At 38.5% G+C, this 21620-nt stretch overlaps 1 protein-coding gene across 7 annotated transcripts in view; it reads left to right on the forward strand.

The window, feature by feature from the left end:
• The window catches only part of grik4 (glutamate receptor, ionotropic, kainate 4), a 301922-nt gene that overhangs the window by 147283 nt on the left and 133019 nt on the right, over nucleotides 1-21620 (forward strand). For all 7 annotated transcript variants that reach the window (XR_013287896.1, XR_013287897.1, XM_077541047.1 and 4 more), the window contains 2 exons: nucleotides 13991-14155; nucleotides 20518-20615. Coding sequence is in view for 5 of the 7 variants with exons in the window: in XM_077541047.1 (XP_077397173.1) it covers nucleotides 13991-14155; nucleotides 20518-20615 (263 nt within the window). In the remaining 2 variants the exon portion in view is untranslated. The remainder of the gene's footprint in view (nucleotides 1-13990; nucleotides 14156-20517; nucleotides 20616-21620) is intronic.

Genomic DNA, 21620 nt, shown 5'->3' on the forward strand with positions numbered 1-21620 from the left:
AACTCCTCAACTTTCACACATTACTTGTCATCCTTCCTCTTAAATGTCTCTCTCAGTTATTTCAATCTATAATCTCCCTGATAGCACCCTTGAGCTTTCTGGTCTTTTCAAAAGTACTTTCATTCCCTTGAGGGCTGCCGATTTTTTATTTTTTTTTCACTTCAAGTGGATAAGTGCTGCTCCGTCAGGGCCACTTTGTCCAAGTTATGATCTTTCAAAATGCAAAATTCTACCACCAGGCTTTGAAGACTATCATTTCTGTTTTTTTGGGGCGGCATGGCTCAGTGGTAGAGTGGCTGTCTCCCAACCGGGAGGTTGTGGGTTTGATCCTCAGCCCTTGTGACCACGTCAAAGTGTCCTGGAGCAAGACACTGAGCCCTATTCTGATCCCACTGGATCTGGCAGCGCCCTGCATGGCAGTAGCCCACCACTGGTGTATGAATGTGAATGGGTGAATGTGAAGCTTTGTAAAGTGCTTTGGGCACCATTTGATGTCGATAAAGTGTTATATACTTGTAAAAAGCAGTCCATTGACTTGCGATTGTACAAAAATCCAGAGATCCTTACACATCCATCCATCTATCCAAATTTTTGTCACAGTTCAAGGTCACAGCAAAGTTGAGACGATGAGTGAATACATTGATTTGAACTTGAAATCAGCTATGCGTACAACTGCACTGCTTATGGTGCCAATGCTCACATTCTTCCTAACCATAGCCCTTATTTTTTTTGTTTATTATGAGCGTGGTGTCCTTTCCAAAAATGAAGGTCCTTGCATCTGATTCATTTTCCCACTCATCTATCCCTTCAATGACCTTTCTGCTCTGCATAACATCTGTATTTATAACACTCACACTCATTGATTCACTCTCCTTTAGTCGTCCTCACGCTCTTTCGAATGACCTCTGACCATTTATGAAAAATGTGCGAGTGATTTAATCATAATTATATTAGTTTAATATTACTAAAGGTGAAAGCACCACTTTTTAAAATGTCTATACACAGTTAAGCAGCAAATAAAAGCCAGAGAGAACATAGATACAAAAATAAATACATAAATAACCTTACTTGCACAATGTAACACACCCCTTTTCCACTGCACGGTACTACTACTAACCTTATTGACTCTTTTTTTTTTTTTTTTTCTTTTCTCTAATCGACAAACCCAGGTACAGATCCAGAATCAAATTCACCATAGCTGTGTAACATAGAAAAAGCAATGGGCAATATTTTGCCCACTACACATGACTGCAACTCTATAATTTCTCTGCGTAATGCTCAAAAGTCAGTCTCGATAGGCGCCTGCTCACTTGTGTCTAGTGTTATTCCGATACGTTTTTTTTGCTGCCGATACCGATACCGATACCCAGCTTTGCAGTATCGGCCGAGACCGATACCATGCCGATACTTAAGATTTTTTTTTTTCCTGAACATGAAAAAGCTGTCCTGCCATTGGTTCAGAGCATTCAAGGGCGAATAGGATATCTTAGATCGGCATGCAGTGAACATGTCATATATCAGTGAATGTTGTGCACGAGCAAGTCACAAGATGCTGCATCCAAAATCCTATATTAGCGTTGGAATTAATGCTATCGGCATGTTACTTGTGAGTAGTCACCGATACCGATACCACTGTTTTTATGCAGTATCGGCACCTCTGCCGATACCAGTATCGTTATCGGAACAACACTACTTGTGACTTAAGGAGAATAAGTGGTATAAAAAAGGAATGTATGGAGGTTTGACGTCATTGACGTCCTTACTTTGTTTTGGGCCTTCATTGCGCGACCGCAATAGTTTTCCATGACGTTTGTAATCATTTGCTTCCTTTATTCATCGCCACCTGATTTCTAATATTTGTTTTCTCGTCATATTTTCCCTCTTTTGACCTCTCCTCAAACTATCTACTAGTTTCCCTTGACCTTCCAGACAATTACATGCCTCTATCTGGAGGCCCAGGCCTGTGCAGGGAGATATGCCGACTGACAGTTAATGACACCCAGTAAGAGTGGAAATACCCCCAGGGTTGTTTTCATATGTATTTATTATTTTTTTTACCTGCCAACCTGCCATCCTTTCATCCCTCGAGCCTTAAATTCAAACTACAACTGCCACCTCATTGCTATTTCCTTCATAAAAAACTGTCGTCTGTCTACTGTTTACTGTTCGTCTCTATTGTCCTTGTTGAGATTAGCCTTGTGGCGCAGCCTTCATACTCTCACTGCGTGTCAACCACCATCTGTTGATTCAAATGAGTCTGCCTAAACGTATTCATTCATTTTCATTATAACCTGCCTTGTCTCCATATTTGTCACACACAATGCTCAAGAGGTTTTATTAATTTTCACTCACAAAGGGAGAATTAACAGCGTGTATTTATGAACACAGCTTTCCTCATTTTAATTTTTCATTATTAATTGTACCGGTACTCAGGCTTAAAGAGGTGATGGTTTGAAGTACTGTAGTTGAAAAGCAAATTTGGAGGCAATTTTATATGCTTATAGACAAATGTAAGAATACTGGAGGTGGTGTCATAATTGCTTCTTTGGTGATGGACATATTTGTTTTGAGCTACTTGTTTTTCAAGACCCATTGCACCACGTTGCTCTCCCTCTTCCCAACCCAGGTACTAGTAACCCCATAGAGTTTATGCTTTTGTTCACAAATGGACCTCATTTAACTCCTGAACTTTGTTATTAACCAAAACAGCAGCACCTAAACGGTCTCAGATGAAGTGTGTAGATTTTGTACATGTAAACAAATCCCCTGTGCAATATTGGCATTGTTACTGTGTATAGACTGTTTTAGTAGACTTTGCATTGTGAAGTTTACATAATGTGTGGTTAGGAAATCACGGAAACACTTTTTTGCTTGCCTGGCATTAGTGTAAGAAAACAGGGTTTGTCTATTGTGACATGGATGCTTTGACATTTTCTGACCAAATTATCTTGGAAATTCTAAAGATTCTCCTACTTTTCTTGCAACTGTACACCCCATAGATGAACTGCTTGCATTGCTGCTGCACAATACTCTGTCTATAATGTAACCACAACGTTGGGAACATTTCTGCTTGTAGAGCTTTATCCATCAACGTGTTTTTGACCTACAGAAGTGGTGGAACATGGTCCAGTGTATACTGTCTCCTTGTGTATCCATCTTTTATCCTTTACAAACCCCCGCAGCCTTTAAAGGGTGATGTCATTGCTGTGCCCAGCTTTGACACTAACGTTGCAAGACACCACACAATGCCTGTTTCCAGGGCTGTCATCATGTTACGATCCCGAAGAGTTGATCTTTTCATGAATGAATCAATGAATGGATGAAAGGGGTTTATGCCAATAGCTTCCTCTCAACTGCTTGCACTGCTGCAGTGTCCTCAAAGCCAGACGGGCCACGGTGCCTTCCACCAATTTAAGACCAAGTTTCATCCTTACCTTTTTGTGCTGAACCTGAATAAACCACTACATTGATGACATTTTAACTTCTGCCAAGTAGAAAACTGTGACGTACTTTTTGATTGCTGTTTGTTGGGTGGTTGTACGCCCAAAAACAACTGATTAACTTGAAACTTTGTGGACGGTTAGGACAGAGCTTTTTGCATTCATATGTGGACCTGGTTTTCTTTATCTACATGTCTTTGTAAGTGTAATTTTCAGGTGACCAACACTGCATGTGATTGAATGAATGAATGAATGCAACTAACATACCTTGATTATGAATTAGATGTCCCTGTCAGAGAGCATGGTGCATCACACCGTGCTTTGTTGGTAATTGTGACACAGATGATGACTTTTCACTCATTTAATGAGTATCACATTTTAGGGCGGCGTGGCTCAGTGGTAGAGTGGTCGTCTCCCATCCATGAGGTAGTGGAGTCTTCGAACCTCAACCCCGGTGACTTCATCGAAGTGCCCTTGAGCAAGACAATGAACCCCGATTTGCTCCCAGTGGCAGCGCCCTGTGTTGCAGGAGCCGATCACTGGTGTGTGAATGGGTGAATGTGAGGGTTTGTAAAGCATGTTGGGCACTACAGCTAAAAAAAAAAAAAAAAAAAAAGCGCGAAATAACAATTCTATTCCGTTCCATTTTCCCATTTCTACTCTATTTTTTCTGGCACCCCATGAGCAACCATTTTCTACGGTAAATTGAAACCATCACTTATATTAACCGAAACATTGCTAACATAAATTGTCCAGGAGGGGACGTATACAATGACTGTTACTCATTAACTCATTCACTCACTCACAGCCATTTTCACTGAAGCAACCCCCTTTGCTCCCGGATGTTTTAATGGATTTTGACTGATTTTGCAAGGCCCATAGAGTATTGTGTTCTATTGCTATAAAAACATGAAACCTACCAAAAGAAATATTAGTCAGGGGGGAAAAAAAAGTATATTTCTATCTGTTTCCGTTTTGCAGCAATTAGCATTAGAATATAACTAAGTTTCATCATCATTCACAAATCTGTTTAAAACAGTGGGGAAAAGAGCTTTTCGCAACATGGACCTGGTTGATCTCTTATACTCTGCTGCCACCTGCTGGCCGTTTTTGGGATAACTACCACTGCTTCAAGCATTCTCTTTAGTTCAGAGGCTGCATCAACGCCTTCTGCATGCTCTAGCATAAAACAAAAACAAACAAAAAACAAATGACGTATGAATACATCTTTGGGAGCAAATGAGTTAATGACAGTTTTTGTGAGGTTGTTATTCTCCATTGAGATCATATTAAGCAGACAGGTTACAGTGTCAGCACGTTATGTTCTGAAACTAATTGAAGAGGTTACAGTCAGCAGTCACAAAGGTACACTAATGCTCCTTCTGTAATGTTCCTACACTCATCTCCTCTGTAAATGAAAACGAGAGGCTACATGGCTCTACAACGGCATCTATGCTGATCTCTTGACACAGGGCTTCTCTGTGTTTACTTTCTGTCCACGCCAGTGTATCGAGGGGTTCAGTGAACCGCGCTGCCTGGCTGTCTACTTGACAACCATCGCTCACTCAAACGCGAACAACTGTCAAATGAAAGCCACTCCGTCTTGATGTCAAAATTTTTGCCAGTAGCTACAAAGCGTGGGAGGGGATTAGTAGCTATAAGGACATCAGGATTGGAGTCATGGTTTGGGCTCAGCTGATGTATTTTATTATTTTTTTTTCACTAACTAATTGCTTTCTGAGTATCCAGGCCCTATAAGATTGGTTGTCGCGCATCAAAGAATGTAATGAAGAAGAGAGTAGGCTAGGGTTGAGGTCCAACATGGTATTTCAAGCAGTGCGGGGCCTCTGCTGGCGTCTAATTTTGTATGGCTTGAGTGTCGTCGATTCACTCACAGAGGCAGTGGAGTGGGCGGGCTGGTGCCATCCGGACAGCTCACGTCTGCGTGACCTGACTTGTTTTGTTTGAAAAAGCCTGCCAGGCTGTTTGATGTCGCACTCTCTCTACCTCTAAAACAATTCTTTTTTTGTTTTTTTTTCTTTAGCACCGCCGTGTTTATCACAGTCAACACCCTGTTGAATTACTGGCTGCCACCTCTCGATGAATGACTGCAATCCATTGCAACAAATTAACACTAAACACATTGCGGTTGTGTCACATGTGTGTTTTTGTATTCAAGAGTCTGTTATAACATGTTTAGTATCTGTTATCGCCCGCAATTTGTCTTAGTTGACACCTGCCACTCCTTATGTGACCTATTTCATCAATCTGAGTGCTCGCCTGACAGGTGCACCTCTGGTGCATTTTACGCTTTGTGGATGTCCTGTAATCAAACTGACATTGTCACAGAAACCGAGTATGGAGTCATTTTGCAGTAGTCAATAGTTGAAAATATGATGGTGTTTAGATGTATGCTATGTGCTGATTCGTAGTTTTCTGTTTGCCTCAGCGGGTAGTCCATCCATTTTCTTTACGGCTTATCCTGTTCAGGGTCATGGGGCACATTTCAGCTGACTTTGGGCTTTGTTTTGCATTGTAGGGCAGATGTAAGGACAGACAACCTTTCGCACTTACAATCACACCAACGCTGAGTGGGAACTGAATTCACGCTATCTGCACCCAAGACAGGCCAATGAACCGTTATGTCATCAATGACGCTCGGAGAATACAGACCACAGCATTTGGATCACATATGAGTGGTGTCCCAGACGTTTTTCCACTCACCTTAACACATTCACTGCCAGCCCAGCAAAAATGCATTATTTGACGTCTTTTTCCATCAATGGCAGTCAATGAGTTAAGATGAGATGTAACCAAAATTGACGGATTTTTAAGCAAAATTTGCCTTAAAAAAAGAAAAAAGGATGCTGCAATATAATCACAAAATATATTGGCACATTGTGTTTAACACATTCACTGCCAGCCCAGCAAAACTGCATTATTTGACGTCTTTTTCCGTCAATGGCAGTCAATGAGTTAAATGTGAACGCATGTTGCTTCTATCTTTATGCAGTAGATAGTCCAAGACTAACAAGGTGTTGGTTAATCACCGGGGATCAACCTACCTGTACTTTCAAACATGGCAGGAACCTTGGATGTAGGGTAGCTCATTCTTTCAGTGAGCTGACTGTGGATACCGGATCCTTTCTCATCCTCCCGATTCATCAGATTAGGCCCCAGCAGACTTGTTTGTGTTCCCCAGACTGAAAAGATGAACTTGCATGGTCAACAATTTTGATACTGATGAAGATGTGATAGATGTTGTTGATGCATTCTTTGAGGGATGTGATCAAACCTGGTTGTGGAACGGGCGTGTGCAACTGTATCAATTTTGAAAACAAGTATCAGAAGATCAGATCTGACTCTTGTCCGGACATTTTTGGGATACCCTTCATATAACTAATTATTTACAATAGTACTTGTGATTTCAACATAGTCTAAACAAACATCTGTCTGTTTCATTGGAACTGACCCTAATATTAGAACTTGACTGTTTTGGTATGGTACAGTACATTATTGTTACATGGATCATGCTTGAGTTTTTAAAAATGAAATGATACATCCACATTCAGCAGAGGGTCTGATTCAGTCTATTTTGCCTTCAACTGAGGACCTGAGGTTCTTATTATGAAGATATGGGACAACTCCAGTGATAATTTTGTTGACGAAAAATTTTTGTCATATTTTTCGTCACAAACAATTTTTTTTTTCTGACAAAATGAAACGAAAACTAAAATAGAAGTCAATCATTGAGATGATGACAATAATTAAATTTACTGACACTTTTGTCAGTAATTAAAATGAAAATAAAAACACTGATTAAAATTCATAAAATCCAGTTTGAAGAAGGAATGAAATGCGAGAGGGAGAGAAGAATCACTGCACTTTATTTAATGTTCAAACATCTTTACATTCATTGTGCAGGTCTAAGATTAATTTCAGTTAATTATGCACTTTTTTTTTTCTTATTTAAGGTGAAAACTCTATTTTAAGACGGCATATTATTGTCAGTTCAGCGTGTTTCATTGAAACAAAGTTTAATAAAGATACTATTGTGTTAAATTGTGTCTTGCATGTTAAAATAGTTAGAAATAGGTGTTATACTTTTCCTGTATAAAAGTAGACCTGTATGCTGAAGGAAAACAACTCAATTGTCAAAATTGTTGTCAAAATTAACTCTGGACAACTTATTTTGCCCAATACAGCCTAGCCATCTAAGCATGAGTTCTAAATATGCCGAGGACAACAAATATTTGAAATATTCCCTGTAGTGAATCAAGGGAATTAAGTCTTCCCGAATGTAAACATTTATTGAATAACAATCCAACACAACAGTCAGTTTTTCCTGTATTTCACTGCAATGACGCGTTTCTGGTTCCTTCTCGCCCAGACTGAAAGTGACAAGCCAACAATTTAAATGCCAGTCGAGTCTATCTTTTAGCATTCATCCTCACATTAACACGACTTCACACATCAGCCCATTTGCACGCATTGTGTTAGGTACGTGTGGGCTATAATTACATTATGTGGCGACAGGAAGTCAATTTCTTGCCGCCTTGTCTTCTGAGAACAAGGTTTTCTAATTTAAGGCACTACATGCATTTCCTGCAGTGGCGCGCACCACAGGGGTTGCGGAAGAGCTTGATTAAAAAAAAAAAAAAACGAGGAACCCTTCATTTCATTTTCTGTGCCGTCACAAAAGCGGGATGGTTGGCCTGTTGGATGGTTAATGTGTGACTTTTGCCATTTGAAAAATTGCATTGCATTCTACTGCATTGCAATGTCGATTTGAATTCAATAAAATGTCACTTAACCATTGACCTTGTACTTATATCAATGATTTCTGCTTGGATCTCGTTTGAAGATGCAATAATTGCCTCCCAAACTAGCTGTTGCTGGTACACCACTATATAATGCTGTCTACCCGTTGTCTCTTCCTTGTGAAGATGCTCCACAGGGTCGGGTTGAGGTCAGGGGAGGATGGTGTTTTTCCTCCCTTCATACCCATAGCAGCTAAACCTTCAATGACATTTTTTCTTTGCAGCGCGGTAGGATACCTTGCCTTGCTCGATAATTGTTTTACAGCAGAGGCCACTGTTCTCCTTGGCAGGAAATGGTCAGTTAGAAACTCTCTCTAGAAACTTAAATTTGACACGGTCATTTTGACCTTGATGCAGCCTCACTGGCCTGCCATTTCAATAGCCAAATATGCAAAAACATCCCCAATATTGCAAATGATGTAACGGAGCAGGATGCAAGGTGTATAAATGCAGTTTTCACGTGACACCATTCCTTGAAATTTTCTGACGCAGCTTGTATGTACATAGTATAGTGTGCGGTCATGACCTTTGACCTTATTATGATAAAGAAGCCAGTTTGACTTGCAAGTCAGTGACAAACCTTGACATTAAATGCACATCATGCTGAAAGAAATTCTCAAATAATTCCTTTTGATGAACGCTCTTCGTTCATGCCGGTTGTTGTGTTGTGAAGAAAGGACAAGATGTACAAAGCTTGAATGTAGCTACATTAAATGGAGGTGCTGAGAGAGGGCAGTCGTCTTTGTTCTCCTGTGACGACTGCATCCTTGATGTTCTTTTCTCCTCATCTCCTCAAAGCACAATATGCATAGCAAACTTTGGTTAAGTGATACTTATTCAGATTTCTTTCAACACATATACACTTTAATGAATTGAATATTAATGTTTGACAAACTAAAGTGGAACTCATGATTGGCTACATAAAAGATATTCATTCTATTGTTTCCTTTCAAATCCAAATACACAAGTATTATTCATTTCACTGCCAATGATTATAAGAGAATGGAAAAAGGTTGAAAGGAGAGAGTCTGTTCTTTTATTTGGCAGATTTGGTGTATATTGAACAAAATGTTGTGTTCTATTTGAGCCAAAAGAACAAAGAAACTGGCCTGCATATGAACGGTCAAAACCTTCTGAATTCCTTGACTCGTCAGACAAATAAGCACAACTTTTGCTCATACACTGTAATACTTGAATAGCCGCTGCGAAAAGTGCTGTTTTTGCATCACTGCACTCCACACTGTAAATGTATTTTGGACTCGAATACGTGATTGCCAAAGGTGCTGTGTGTGAAGGTAATAAAACCACACAACTGTCAGTGCTTCTGAATAAAACAGGAGCTAAAGCCAAAGTCAAATTCAAATGAAAGTCATGGCAATAACGTATGCAAAGTTATTTGATCAAAGGTCAAATCTATGGGAACTATTTCACTGTTTCCCCATCACATAATGGCTTTTACCTCCATCAACACCCGTGAGCACATCACCATTAAATAAAAGGTGTGTTGGGCTTCAAATACTTCAGTGGATCTGCATTTAGTATGTGGCCTGATGGACAAGAAGATATAACACCCCGGTTGAGAGACAAGCCAGGTGATTCCTCAAAAGGATAATGAGTTTCTTACCCTTGACTGACACTTAACGGAAACTTCTTAAACTAAATGTGTGCTATGCAACCCCTCGCAGCACCGTTTCTCTTTTTAACCATTAAGAGGCGGCCAAACTTGGCAGAACATGAGCCCCTGAACATCTCGGTTCTGACATTCAATTTGCAACATTCCATTTCCCAATTTCCTGTGAAGGGTCAAGGGGCACATGTCAAGACTGGACTTATTTCATTCGAAGCTTTTATTTTTGCTGCTGCTTGTTCCAAACTTGCTGATGTCATTGAGTTCACTAACATTTTTTTTTACGGAGCCCCCTCTGGTGTCAGGGTCTGAATTGTTATTTATTTATTTTTGCTAATCTGTACCCACAGTTTAGTAAACCGTACCAACGGTTTAGCACTTCTGTGGCGTTATGTAATACGCATGCGCACGCAACGTTCGAGTGGTTGCTTGACAGCAGTATTAGCAGCGAACGGCTGCTTTTTTTTTTTTTTTACGATCTTAACGATGCATTCGGACGAATGGATGACGGAAAGATAAAATTTCTTTAGCCAAGTATGGCGTATTAATTGCGGAGCACAACAAAACACGTCTGCAAATTTCACCAGCCTACAGGCTTAACACGGAAGTAAAAGAAAGAAAGACGAAAAGTGTTCGAGCGCCTCACAGTGGCACAAGCGCAACATTACACATCAACTGAATACACAAGTCTACAGTTTAAGATGAAAAGAAGAAGCCGTTCACTGCTAATACTGCTGTCAAGCAACCACTCCAACGTTGCGTGCACATGTGTATTACATAACGCCACAGAAGAGCTAAACTGTGGGTACGGTTTACTAAACTGTGGGTACAGATTAGTAAACTGTGGGTACAGATTGCTGAACTGTGGGTACAGATTGCTGAACTGTGGGTACAGATTGCTGCTGTGGGTACAGATTAGCAAAAAAAAATAAATCAGCCCCTGACGCGAGAGGGGCTCCGTAAAAAGCCAAACATATCATATTAAATACAAAATATTTTGAGCCCTCTATTTCATGAGTATATTTTTTTTCCCATTAAAACCCTGACGTATACGATCTGACACATGCATTGCGCGGATAATCTATTAGAGGGCAGTGTCACCCAGCTGATGGCTTTGAGACATGGTGACTATAAATGACTATTGACAGTATATTGACAGAATAATACTATTGACTAATGACAGTATTACAAAGATGAGCCAGTACTTGCCACTGCTTAGGAACCTTTGGGACTTTTTGCCAACATCTGGCATAGCACGCAAATCTATGGACCCAACCCGATAAAAAGATGCACAAACCTTCCCCATCATTCAGTTTTCTGCTGTCCACTGTCGAAGATGAATTTCGATAACATGGAAATGAATTTCTGCCAGGGAGAAGCCCAACATGCTGCTGCCGTTGAAGAATTGCTTTGTCTGCCTGCTGCAGTTATTATCGTGCAACAAAAGAGAATTACGATGAAAAAGAAAATGAAGGAAAAAGAAAAGAAAAATCCTGTTTAGGTCAGAAAGTAGTTTCTGCAGAGGACAGACAATAGTCAATATGCAAACCTGATATCTTATTGAGCAGTGAATGCTTGTGCACGAATGGATCGACATATATTGGAACCATATTCACGTGGTCTCTAGCATTAGCCAATAAAAAAAGGTCTTTGGCGACACGTCCTATGCCCGTTTCGAAATGCGTACAACGGAATTGATCGGTATCATTCTGTCTCTTATATGGTATTGGGTGTTGTGTGATTCCATCTCGAAGCAATCGAGGCAAAAGGAAGTGCAATACTAGAGTGCAACCAACAGAGGCACTGTTGATCCAATCTCAATATTTATTTGCGCTCCAATTCCATAACAGTGTACCAGAACTCTTGACTACTACTTTGTTTGAATTGAAGAGTTACATTGTGCCGCACTGGGGTGATGTCACGCTATCCATGCACGTAGCTGATGCAGCTATTGGCATCCCCGTTAAACACCTGTTGAGAAACACAAGCCAGATCATGGCGAACCTTTCCAAAGTGTACCCTTGCGAACCCAGCTCAACTCTGCTTGCTTGCTGTAGCGCATAAAATTTGAATGCAGTAATTGCACTGCACCATGCTGTAAAGGCTCCCAGTCTGCCTCACTGAACTATTATTGCAGATGAAAAAGTTTATTTGCTTAATAGTTTGGTGCCGTTTAATGCTCAAAGGGTGTTACGTAGCAAATCAGCCAGCCGTGCATGTTTACAAAAGGATCGCATCTGTGAGAGACGCTAATAGACCTCCTAAGATCACTTTCTGCTGCTCTCAGAGGAATCTGTTTTTTTTTTTTTTTTTTTTTTTTAATGCCTGCCGTCACAAAGACTTTCTTCCACGGTCCACAGCCTTAGCACACCTACCAGCAACTCATTGATTGCTTTCGCTGGATCAAGGGCCAGCTCATGTTTTCCCTGTGTGAAATCGGTCTTCCTTGTTTGCCAGCTGTCACCTATTGACCGGCCCTAAAAGTCACATCCCATAAGACCGGGCCATGTCAGAATCCGAAGTTTCATTTCACAGTCACACGCTTATTAGTCTGGATAGATTGGCTACATGTATCTAGATGTGTGCAATGTGCCATTTTGTGACTCAGCATCGCTTGGGGTGTTATCACACATTTTGTTCTTGTCAAAGAAATTTAGCACTAATGAGCCGAGGAAAAACAGGAGGGAAAACAAAGACGAAGTGAAGTGAAGATCACATGGGGTCCATTACGCTTATCAAAAGGGAATAACTGCTAACGAAGAACAGTATGATAGAAATGACCCTTTGTGACAGGAATGATTATACTGGGGGACACAATTTTTATTGCATTAGGTTTGACAGCGCCCAGCTGGGATAGGCTCCAGCACCCCCGCGACACTTGTGTAAGCGGTTCAGAAAATGGATGGATGGAGGTTTGACAGCTGTTTTTAACTAGAAATACTGTATGTGACAGATATGCTTTTTCTATAATGTTTAAATATTTAATGTAATTTGAAAGAAACAGGTAATGACTTCAATGTATATTTAACAATATTACATTTTTATTTATTTTTTTACAAAGGATATGCTGCTACCTTTTACTTCCTGCAAATATTGATCTTACTGCAGCAAATGATTAGCTGTAGTAAGACTGTAGTAAGAAGCAAAATTCCTTTTTACATTTTTTTATTTTATTATTTTATTTTTTATATTTTTATTTTTATTTATTCATTTTTTTAACCCTCCTTAAAAAAAAACAAAAATTTAAAAAATTAGTGATTAAATTAGTGGAATTTTGCTTATCTGGCATCAGCATGCCAATTTTAGGTTTAATCAGCATAAAAATCTAACTCTGCAGACATTATTTTGCAAATTATTCCCCAGCATTAAGAAATTGTTTCAGAGCACAGATAAGTTACATCACATTTCTGTTTGTGTGTTTGTAGTTAAGATCTCAACATAGTCCAAAAATGTCCTCGTAATGACTAATCACTTGTGGATTTTTTGCCTGACAATTTCAAATATTATTTCTTCTTACTTCACGCAAAAATTGATGTCTATGCGATATATCGCTATAGATCATAGTTGGTAGAATGTTTATATTATTTCAGAGTTCTCGCGCTCCTACTGAGTGAATCCTATTGTTTTGTTCAGTTGGAGAAGAATAGGAAATATTTTCTTACAGCCAGCTGAATGTTACTTGAACCATTTTGCTGTTGAATTTATTTTTCTTTGCATTTCATTGCATTAAAGCAGATTTTGTTAACAGATATTTTGAATCTTATTTATTTGAATTTACTTTGTATTCATCTATTTTATTACGTGTTCAATATAACATGTTTTATGCATGTGTAGCCTACATGTTTATTTCATTGTGTCGGAAAAGTCTAAACATTTAAAACCTTTTCTTTTATCATCTGTCGTGATTCATGGAAACGCACACAAAATGTCACTGAAGTACCTTGAAATTTAGTCAGCGCGCTTCAAAAGCCACTTATGTGGTGGGGAAACACTGGTAAGAAGACATCAAATCAAATGTCATTCCAACTTGAAGATCATGTTCACTTGTCATTTTGTTTGAGTGCGTTAATCATCCCTTGCCTATCTTTGTCTTCCTTGTGCAGCTGCCATCCTTGACGACCCAATGGAGTGCAGCAGAGGAGAGCGTCTGGCCATCACGCTGGCCAAAGACAGCATCAACAGGAGCAGCAATCGCTCCATCACTGGAAAGCTGGAGGTGGACATCTTTGAGCTGCTCAGAGACAGTGAATATGAAATGGGAGAAACAAGTGAGTAAAAGGCCTTTTCAATTGAGCCACCAACAACTCCAGTGGGTTGATTACATTTTTTGGTCATTTTTCAAGAGCCTGATTTAAGGTTCTATGGCTTCAATGAAATCTGGATGATTTATATCTTGATGATTTATGTGATTATATTTTCTGCATACTTGTTTTTACACAAATTGTGGTTTTCCTTAATGGAAAAATTTTAATGAATGAATAAATTTTACTTCAATCCAAACTTCGCCACAAAACCAGTCAAAGGTTTGGACATATTTTCTCTTTCAATATCACCAGGAGGTGTGTCCAGACTTGATTTGTGGTGTAGCTGTGGAGCAAGGTGTGGAAAAGCAATTACTGATTGAATTGATGAATTCAGAGTGTTCAAGGTTCATTTTCATGGATCATTAAAACGTCCTAAATTTGATTTTCCGATTATGAGGCCTTAATTACAGTATTAATTAAAATTAAACTCACTGCAAAATAAACACTGTTGCAATATTTTGTTGCAATAAAATATACAGTACTAATAAAAAATAAATAAGTCCTCAATTTTGCGATGGAGTCCTTTTCCTTTCACAGCCACATAACCCAAATTTGTACTCGTGTATCATTACCCTACGTTAACGCAGTACAGTAAACAGTATATAAAAATATTTTAAAAAATGGCTGTAACTGAAGGTTCTTTCACCTGGCACAAATCACTAAACATTATGAAAGTATTTATTATTGTTAATAATAAATTGTATGAAATCCACTTCTTGGCCTTAAATATAAAACAATCAAATGAAAACGTGTAAGTACGGTGATACTTGTGCATGTCTTGTTGTACACGTGACGGTATACTCTTACACTGCTGCTGCATAAACTAGAACTATTTGCTTTGGTTCTTTTTGTCCAAAGAAAAAACAAAATGAATAAAACGATCTTAAATAATGTAAATATTTCTGGGTTGCAGTGGAATTCAGTGAATACCACAAAATATTCAACATGCAACCTTGAGTAGTTTCTGGTCTCTCCACCTAACTAACAAATACAAGCCTTCCCCATAACAATTTTCTCCTCTCAACCATTATTATTTAAATAAACGAGACAACACAAACTGCTTTTCCAATGCCGTATGCCGCTGCAATCACCATTCCACTTTAATGTTTTAATCTAAAGTATCTGAAATCAATACCATATGACTTGGAGATTGTGGTTCCTGTAATCTGCTATGACTGGAGCGTGTGTGTGTGAATTGATTTTCCACATGAATCTTTTCTGCTATCACTGAAAACACTAGTTCACCTGCTCCAATATTTTTGTTGCTTTTTGCAAGTGGATTTACACGCGGTGCTTTTAAAATATTTGACATGCATGTTAACAGTGAAGCAGGTTGGTGTGCCTGGATTGTCTGTGTACCGTATTTTCCGCACTATAAGGCGCACCTAAAAGCCTTCATTTTTTTCAAAAGCGGCCCATGCGCCTTATAATCCAGTGCGCCTTATATATGGATCAATATTGAGCCGCAACAGGTCTCGCTGTCAAGACGCTATCGGTGACCCTGCACGATCGGTGACGCGCATGCGCAGAAGATCCCGCCATCTTGGATCGCTAGCCTATACTAATACTTTACCTCAGAGAAAATAATAAAACAGCTGTTTATTCATTTTGGGAGTGAATGGAGTTGTCAGAAAGCTGGTTTGTAATCTATTAATAAAGTTTGACTGACCTATCTGATTGTTTTGTTGACATTCCCTTTAGCGCAGCACCATCTAATGGATGCATAATGTAACCCCAGCCTCTACTGTAGTGCCTTTATATATGAAAAAAGTTTGAAAATATGTCATACATTGAAGGTGCGCCTTATAATGAGGTGCACCTTATAGTGTGGAAAATACGGTAAATGTTTTGTGCGTGGCAGTATGTATAAAATTTCATGCACTGCCTGTCTTTTACTTTAGTTTTTTTAGTTTCATTATACACCTCTCATTACACTTAACAGTTAATAATGTTAAAATGTGACTTAAAACACTCCCTGTAGTGTTCGTAAATGTTTTATGATGCGTCTGGAACTTTTTCACTTTAAATTACCTGAGGAGAATTTGTTTTGAACATGGAGGTCAACCGGCGTCACGGAACAGATTGTGTTTGACTTTGACAGTTCCACCGGAGTCGTCGCTGCGGGAGCTACATTCACCACATGATGAGGCTCGAGATCTAGATCTTTTGAGTAGGTCATGACAAGAACAAACTGTTTCAGTGCATCAGTCTATTTTTAATACATTACAAACCCCAATTCCAGTCAAGTTGGGATGTTGTGTGAAAGTAAAAACAGAATACAAGGATTTGCAAATCCTTTTCAACCCATATTCAATTGAATACACTACAGACAAAATATTAAATGTACAAACTGATTTTTTATTTTTATTTTTTCATGTAAAAAACGGAAAAACGATGTGCAAGCTACCCATCCCACTGGCATTAACCAAACACCCCCAAACCATCACACATGCTGACTTTTAAACTTGGTGTTGATCACACTCTGGATGGTCCTTGTCCACTTTGGCCCAAAGCAATTTGAAATGTGGACTCGTCAGACCACAGCACATTTTTCCACTTTGCGTCAGTCCAAGCTGGCCGTTTTAATATGGTTTGCAGTTTGCATGGTAGAGTTTTATCTTGTATTTGTCGACGTAGCGACCAACTATGTTAACTGACAATTGTTTTCTCAAATGTTCCTGAGCCACTCGGCAATATCCATTGCAGAATCATGACAGTTTTTATCGGTGCCACATGGTTATGAAGGTCATGGTGATTCAATTTATGGCTTTGACACTTAAGTGCCTCCACATTACAGTGTTACCTCTGCATACGAAATTAATTGGTTCTGAAAGAAAGTTATTAACTAGAAACAATTTTTAAGTAGAGATGCGCTTTCCATGTAAACGACCTAATCCGTTCCAAGCCTCCCAAAATTCAGACAAAATGTTTTATAAAGCATAAAAATGCATCACAACATGTAACAAATACATGTTACAATTAGATTATTGCACAATAAATGAGTTGTGCATAATGGAAAAAAAAACATAGAGTAAAGAATAATCGTTTTTTTGCCCTCTTTTTGGTTCATGTTCTCTCTCAGAAATGTTTTTTGCCTGGTGTTTTGTAAAGAAGTGATCCAAGGATGTTTTTTTTTTTTTTTTTTCATTTATTATTTTTTAACAATCCTTCGAAAGTGTCCAAGGCAAACATCATCATAGTGAGCGATCGCCAGACTGGTGAACATGTTTTCTGGGTGATTCTTTTCAATAAATTCCCTAACTTCATGGAAACTTCAGATACGGCGAGGCATCTTTTTACAAAAAAAGGCCCGTGTCGTTGCAATTAAAAACGTACTCTGCAGCGTAGCCTTTATCAGTCACCAATTGTTTGAATTTTTGCACAAATTTCTCAGCCGTTAGTTGATACATTTACGTAAAACTATCTGAACACTTCATGGCCCGAGGGGCGAATGACAAGGACACTCCATAGACACACATCTATTATCTATCTATTTACACACATACACATCCGGTATGCTAAGGTAATAGCCAATGACAGAGCAGCCGTAAGTATGTTACGTTCAGTAAACCCTTGGTTCTGCAAGTAGCAGCTCATATTGTATTTTTACCTTTCGTATCCTGAAACTTCTTTCGTAACAAGAGGCAATATTTTCCTGTTGAGGCGTTTCGTAACTTGAAAATTTTCTATGAAGGGACATTCGTAAGTAGAGGTACCACTGTATTTGAATTTTTTTTGATGATATTAAGCAGAGTAGATGTTAATAATCCTAAACCCTTCACCTTAACCGGATACTTCAGTTGTGAAGTTTTCAGGAGATCTGAGGAAGGATCAAAGGAAAGAAAGATGAAACAAAGTGAAATCCAGCACCAACCAGACCACAGGATTACAAAACCAGAATCTTAAACCAATCCCAGAAACGTCTAAATTCCAACAGATTAGACCTCAAGAGACCAGAGGAAAGATTTTAAAAAAGGAAGGAAAAATAGACGAAGCAGAGTGAGATCCACAAACACCAGTGACCAAATAAAAATAGCTCGTATTGATAATTGAAATTCAATGTCAAGCAAAGGAAATTGATTTTGCCTGAAACCGATTTTGAAAGCAGCATTGATGCAAAAAATAAAATAAAATATGGGGAGACAAATGCACGCCTCCTACCTGTGCTAATGGAAGTGTCTCAGCATGTTGGCTCACAGTCCCATCACTCAGCCTCATAATCTGCCGAAGCCTTGAAAACAGGTGCAAATGTGTGTATGGGCACACAAGTCGAAATGTGCACATATGCACGTCTTTGCAGGCCTCACGGGTGACTGAGGGATTACTTATTAATCATTCGATTCACTGCCTTTGGATACACTACACAGGCCTGAAACGTGTTCTCCTTCGCTTCTTTCACACACAAACTCACACATACACAACTAATAGTGATGTGCGCCCACCCTAGTAAGCAAAGCCATGTTACACACAAACACACACACGCACATACTTTACATAGTTCTGCTACTTGTGACTGTCTCGCTTCATTGGCCATAGAAGTTTAATTGGAAACCAGGGATTATGAACCCACAAGAAATGTCTGTCTGAGATTAAAATATATGGCCGTTTACCATACAGAGTAAAAGTCAGAATTTTAGTATTCAACCTCCAAAAGTAAAGCACTTAAAATATGTATGCAGAGTTCATGACGTTATTGTAAGTAGAATGTTATCACCTTCCCATTTCTCTTTTACTGTCCGCCTCGGGTATTTTTTTCCCCCCTACTGTTTATCGGCCTCCCATGTTTGTGTCACTTTTATGTTGATATCAACTACACAAGCTACAGTAGAATCTCTCAAGTCTAATCCATTTGGTTTGGTACCCAACAAAATGCATAGTCATAATCCAATCTCGGGTCAAACTGTCAGCATAATAACATATTTAACTCCTGAGACTGGTTTTAAAATTGTCCCAGAAGCCAAACCAGCAAGTCAACCTCTGTAACATTTAACCCATTCAAGGACAGTGGTCACTACAGTGGACAGCCATTGAAAATTTGATTTCTCCTATATTTATGAATGAATATTTTAAAAAAATTAATAAATAACAGATTTAATGGATGCTTCACTCAACATTTAAAGGCAAAATATAATATCTAAAGTAAAAATAATTTAAGACCTATCAAAACAAGCATTTAAGACATTTAAAAGCAAGGTAGAGAAATAAAAAGTATCTTACTAAGATTATTAGAAGAATCGTGAAAAACTGTTTTAACCTGGATTTTTAAAGTATTTGAACTTGGGGTTCAGTTCTGTTGGCAGCTAATTCCTTTTGCATGCAGCATAACAGCTAAATGTTGCTGCACCATGTTTACTTTCATTTTTCAGTTCCATTAATTGAGCTGGGTCTGTTGACCTCACAACGCTAATGGGTGTATATTATAGAATTTCTAACAATAGATGTTTGTAAGATAAATACATCATATACCACACGTGTTTGACTTGGTCAAGACTTGTGCCATCGTACAACCCGCCCACAGTGAATACTAGGGATGTAACGATAAACGCAATATCGTGATATTGAAATTGCCACAATATCGTTGTTGTCATGTTGACAATATTTAAATGCAACACATATGTTAAAAATGTCAGGTTGATTTCCATTTGTGCAGTTCTAGCATCCTCTGGTGTCTAGTTTTTGTTGTTGTTTTTTTTTTTAGTGCAATTTAATTTTATTAGGGATGTTTTGGCCATTCTATTTTTAAAATCTAGGCTATTTGTCAGATGAAGGTGAACATAATATGCCTGTGAAGTAAGTCAATATGTGGGGGAACTCAATGTGTGCGTGCATTAACAACATAACATAATAATAATAACGTAATAATAATAAAACATAATAATAATGTAACATTGATATGTACAAAAGCAAAAGATTGTGCTTTTTTTTTTTTTTTTTTTAGTATGAGCTCATTTCTTTTTTTTTTTACAATATTGTGACCTTTTTTAAATATCGCCAACCTCCTCACAATATCGTGATAATTATCATATCGTGAGCTTCATATCGTGATATCGTATTGTGACATTTAGATATCGTTACATCCCTAGTGAATACCACGAAAAGCAAGTGAAGTGAGGCTTACCGGTAACTTTGATAACAAGGTATGATGTACCTTGCAAAAAAGCCAAAGGAAAAAAAGAACAAAACTCAAAGATATAAGTTAACTTTAGCCTGCGAGCCATCTATGAAGGCCTTTTTTGTTTGATTTTATCTTTTTTTTTTTTTTGTTGTTTTTTTGTTGTTGTTTTTTTTGTTGTTGCTAATAGAAACACTTGTCTTTCTTCTCACAGTGTGCCAAATCATGTCTAAGGGGGTGGTGGCGGTCCTCGGTCCCTCTGCCAGTCCGGCCTCCAACTCTATCATCAGTAATATCTGTGGTGAGAAAGAGGTGAGTTGATTTCCCCACAAGGCCATGCTTTGCAAATGCCATTTTGGATTTGACAAAAAAAAAAAATCTTCAGTTGATGATTTGTTGAGTGAGTCTGTACACTTCAATGGATGTTATCCACCACTAACCTCTGCTGGGAAATTCTCATCATTATGAAAATGAACTCAAAATTGCTTTGCCTATTATTATGAGTTTCTTTTACTTCCATTGCATCTATGAGACATCTAATCTGACTATTTTCCAGACAAAGATTTTTAACAGCTGCACTAAAGAGACACATTATCATGAGTCAGTGAATAAAAAAAGATCCCTATTTTTGCCTCATCATCCATTTTTAAGAAAATAATTACTATAAATAATAATTTTCCTGTTCTCTATATGTCTTAATGTCTGTCTGCAAAAGTCCACATTTAAAACTATAACGTTATAACTTGTAACATTTTCCTCAAATTTTGTATTTATATATGTTTTCGAATCTCAGCTCTGACCGTCCTTGGTGGCATTCGCATGTTTTTTTTGTTTGTTTTTTTTTTGTTTTTTTTTTTATGTATTCCGACTTCCTCCCACTCTCTCAAAATGTTCATGTTACGTTGTGACATCTATTTAATCACAAAATGAAGTTGGGTCTTAGCACAGTCCCAGTGGTATAGCATCACTTTAAAACCATGTTGCGCAATGAATGCCTCCCTGATTCTGGGTGATCACCAAAATTGAACATAATTATGTTTGCAATCTACAACGGAGCAGTTGTAATGGATTGTGTGCCTACAAGTGTACCTAATGAACTTGCACGAAAATGCATGCTGTGTGAAATTGACTATTTTTTTAAATTTAGGTTCATTTGTCTGCCCTCGTTGTTCATTTTGTTCATTCCACTTAAGCATTGATCCTAACACGTGCACGTGTGAGGTAACTGAGAATGAGTGAGTCTACCCGTATAAATGCCAGTTCATGTGAGCAAAAAGGCGTATGCATCATTCATTCATACGTTCATTGACCGGCCTT

This window comes from Festucalex cinctus, chromosome 13 (assembly GCF_051991245.1).
Source record: "Festucalex cinctus isolate MCC-2025b chromosome 13, RoL_Fcin_1.0, whole genome shotgun sequence".
In the NCBI taxonomy this organism is placed as follows: domain Eukaryota; kingdom Metazoa; phylum Chordata; class Actinopteri; order Syngnathiformes; family Syngnathidae; genus Festucalex; species Festucalex cinctus.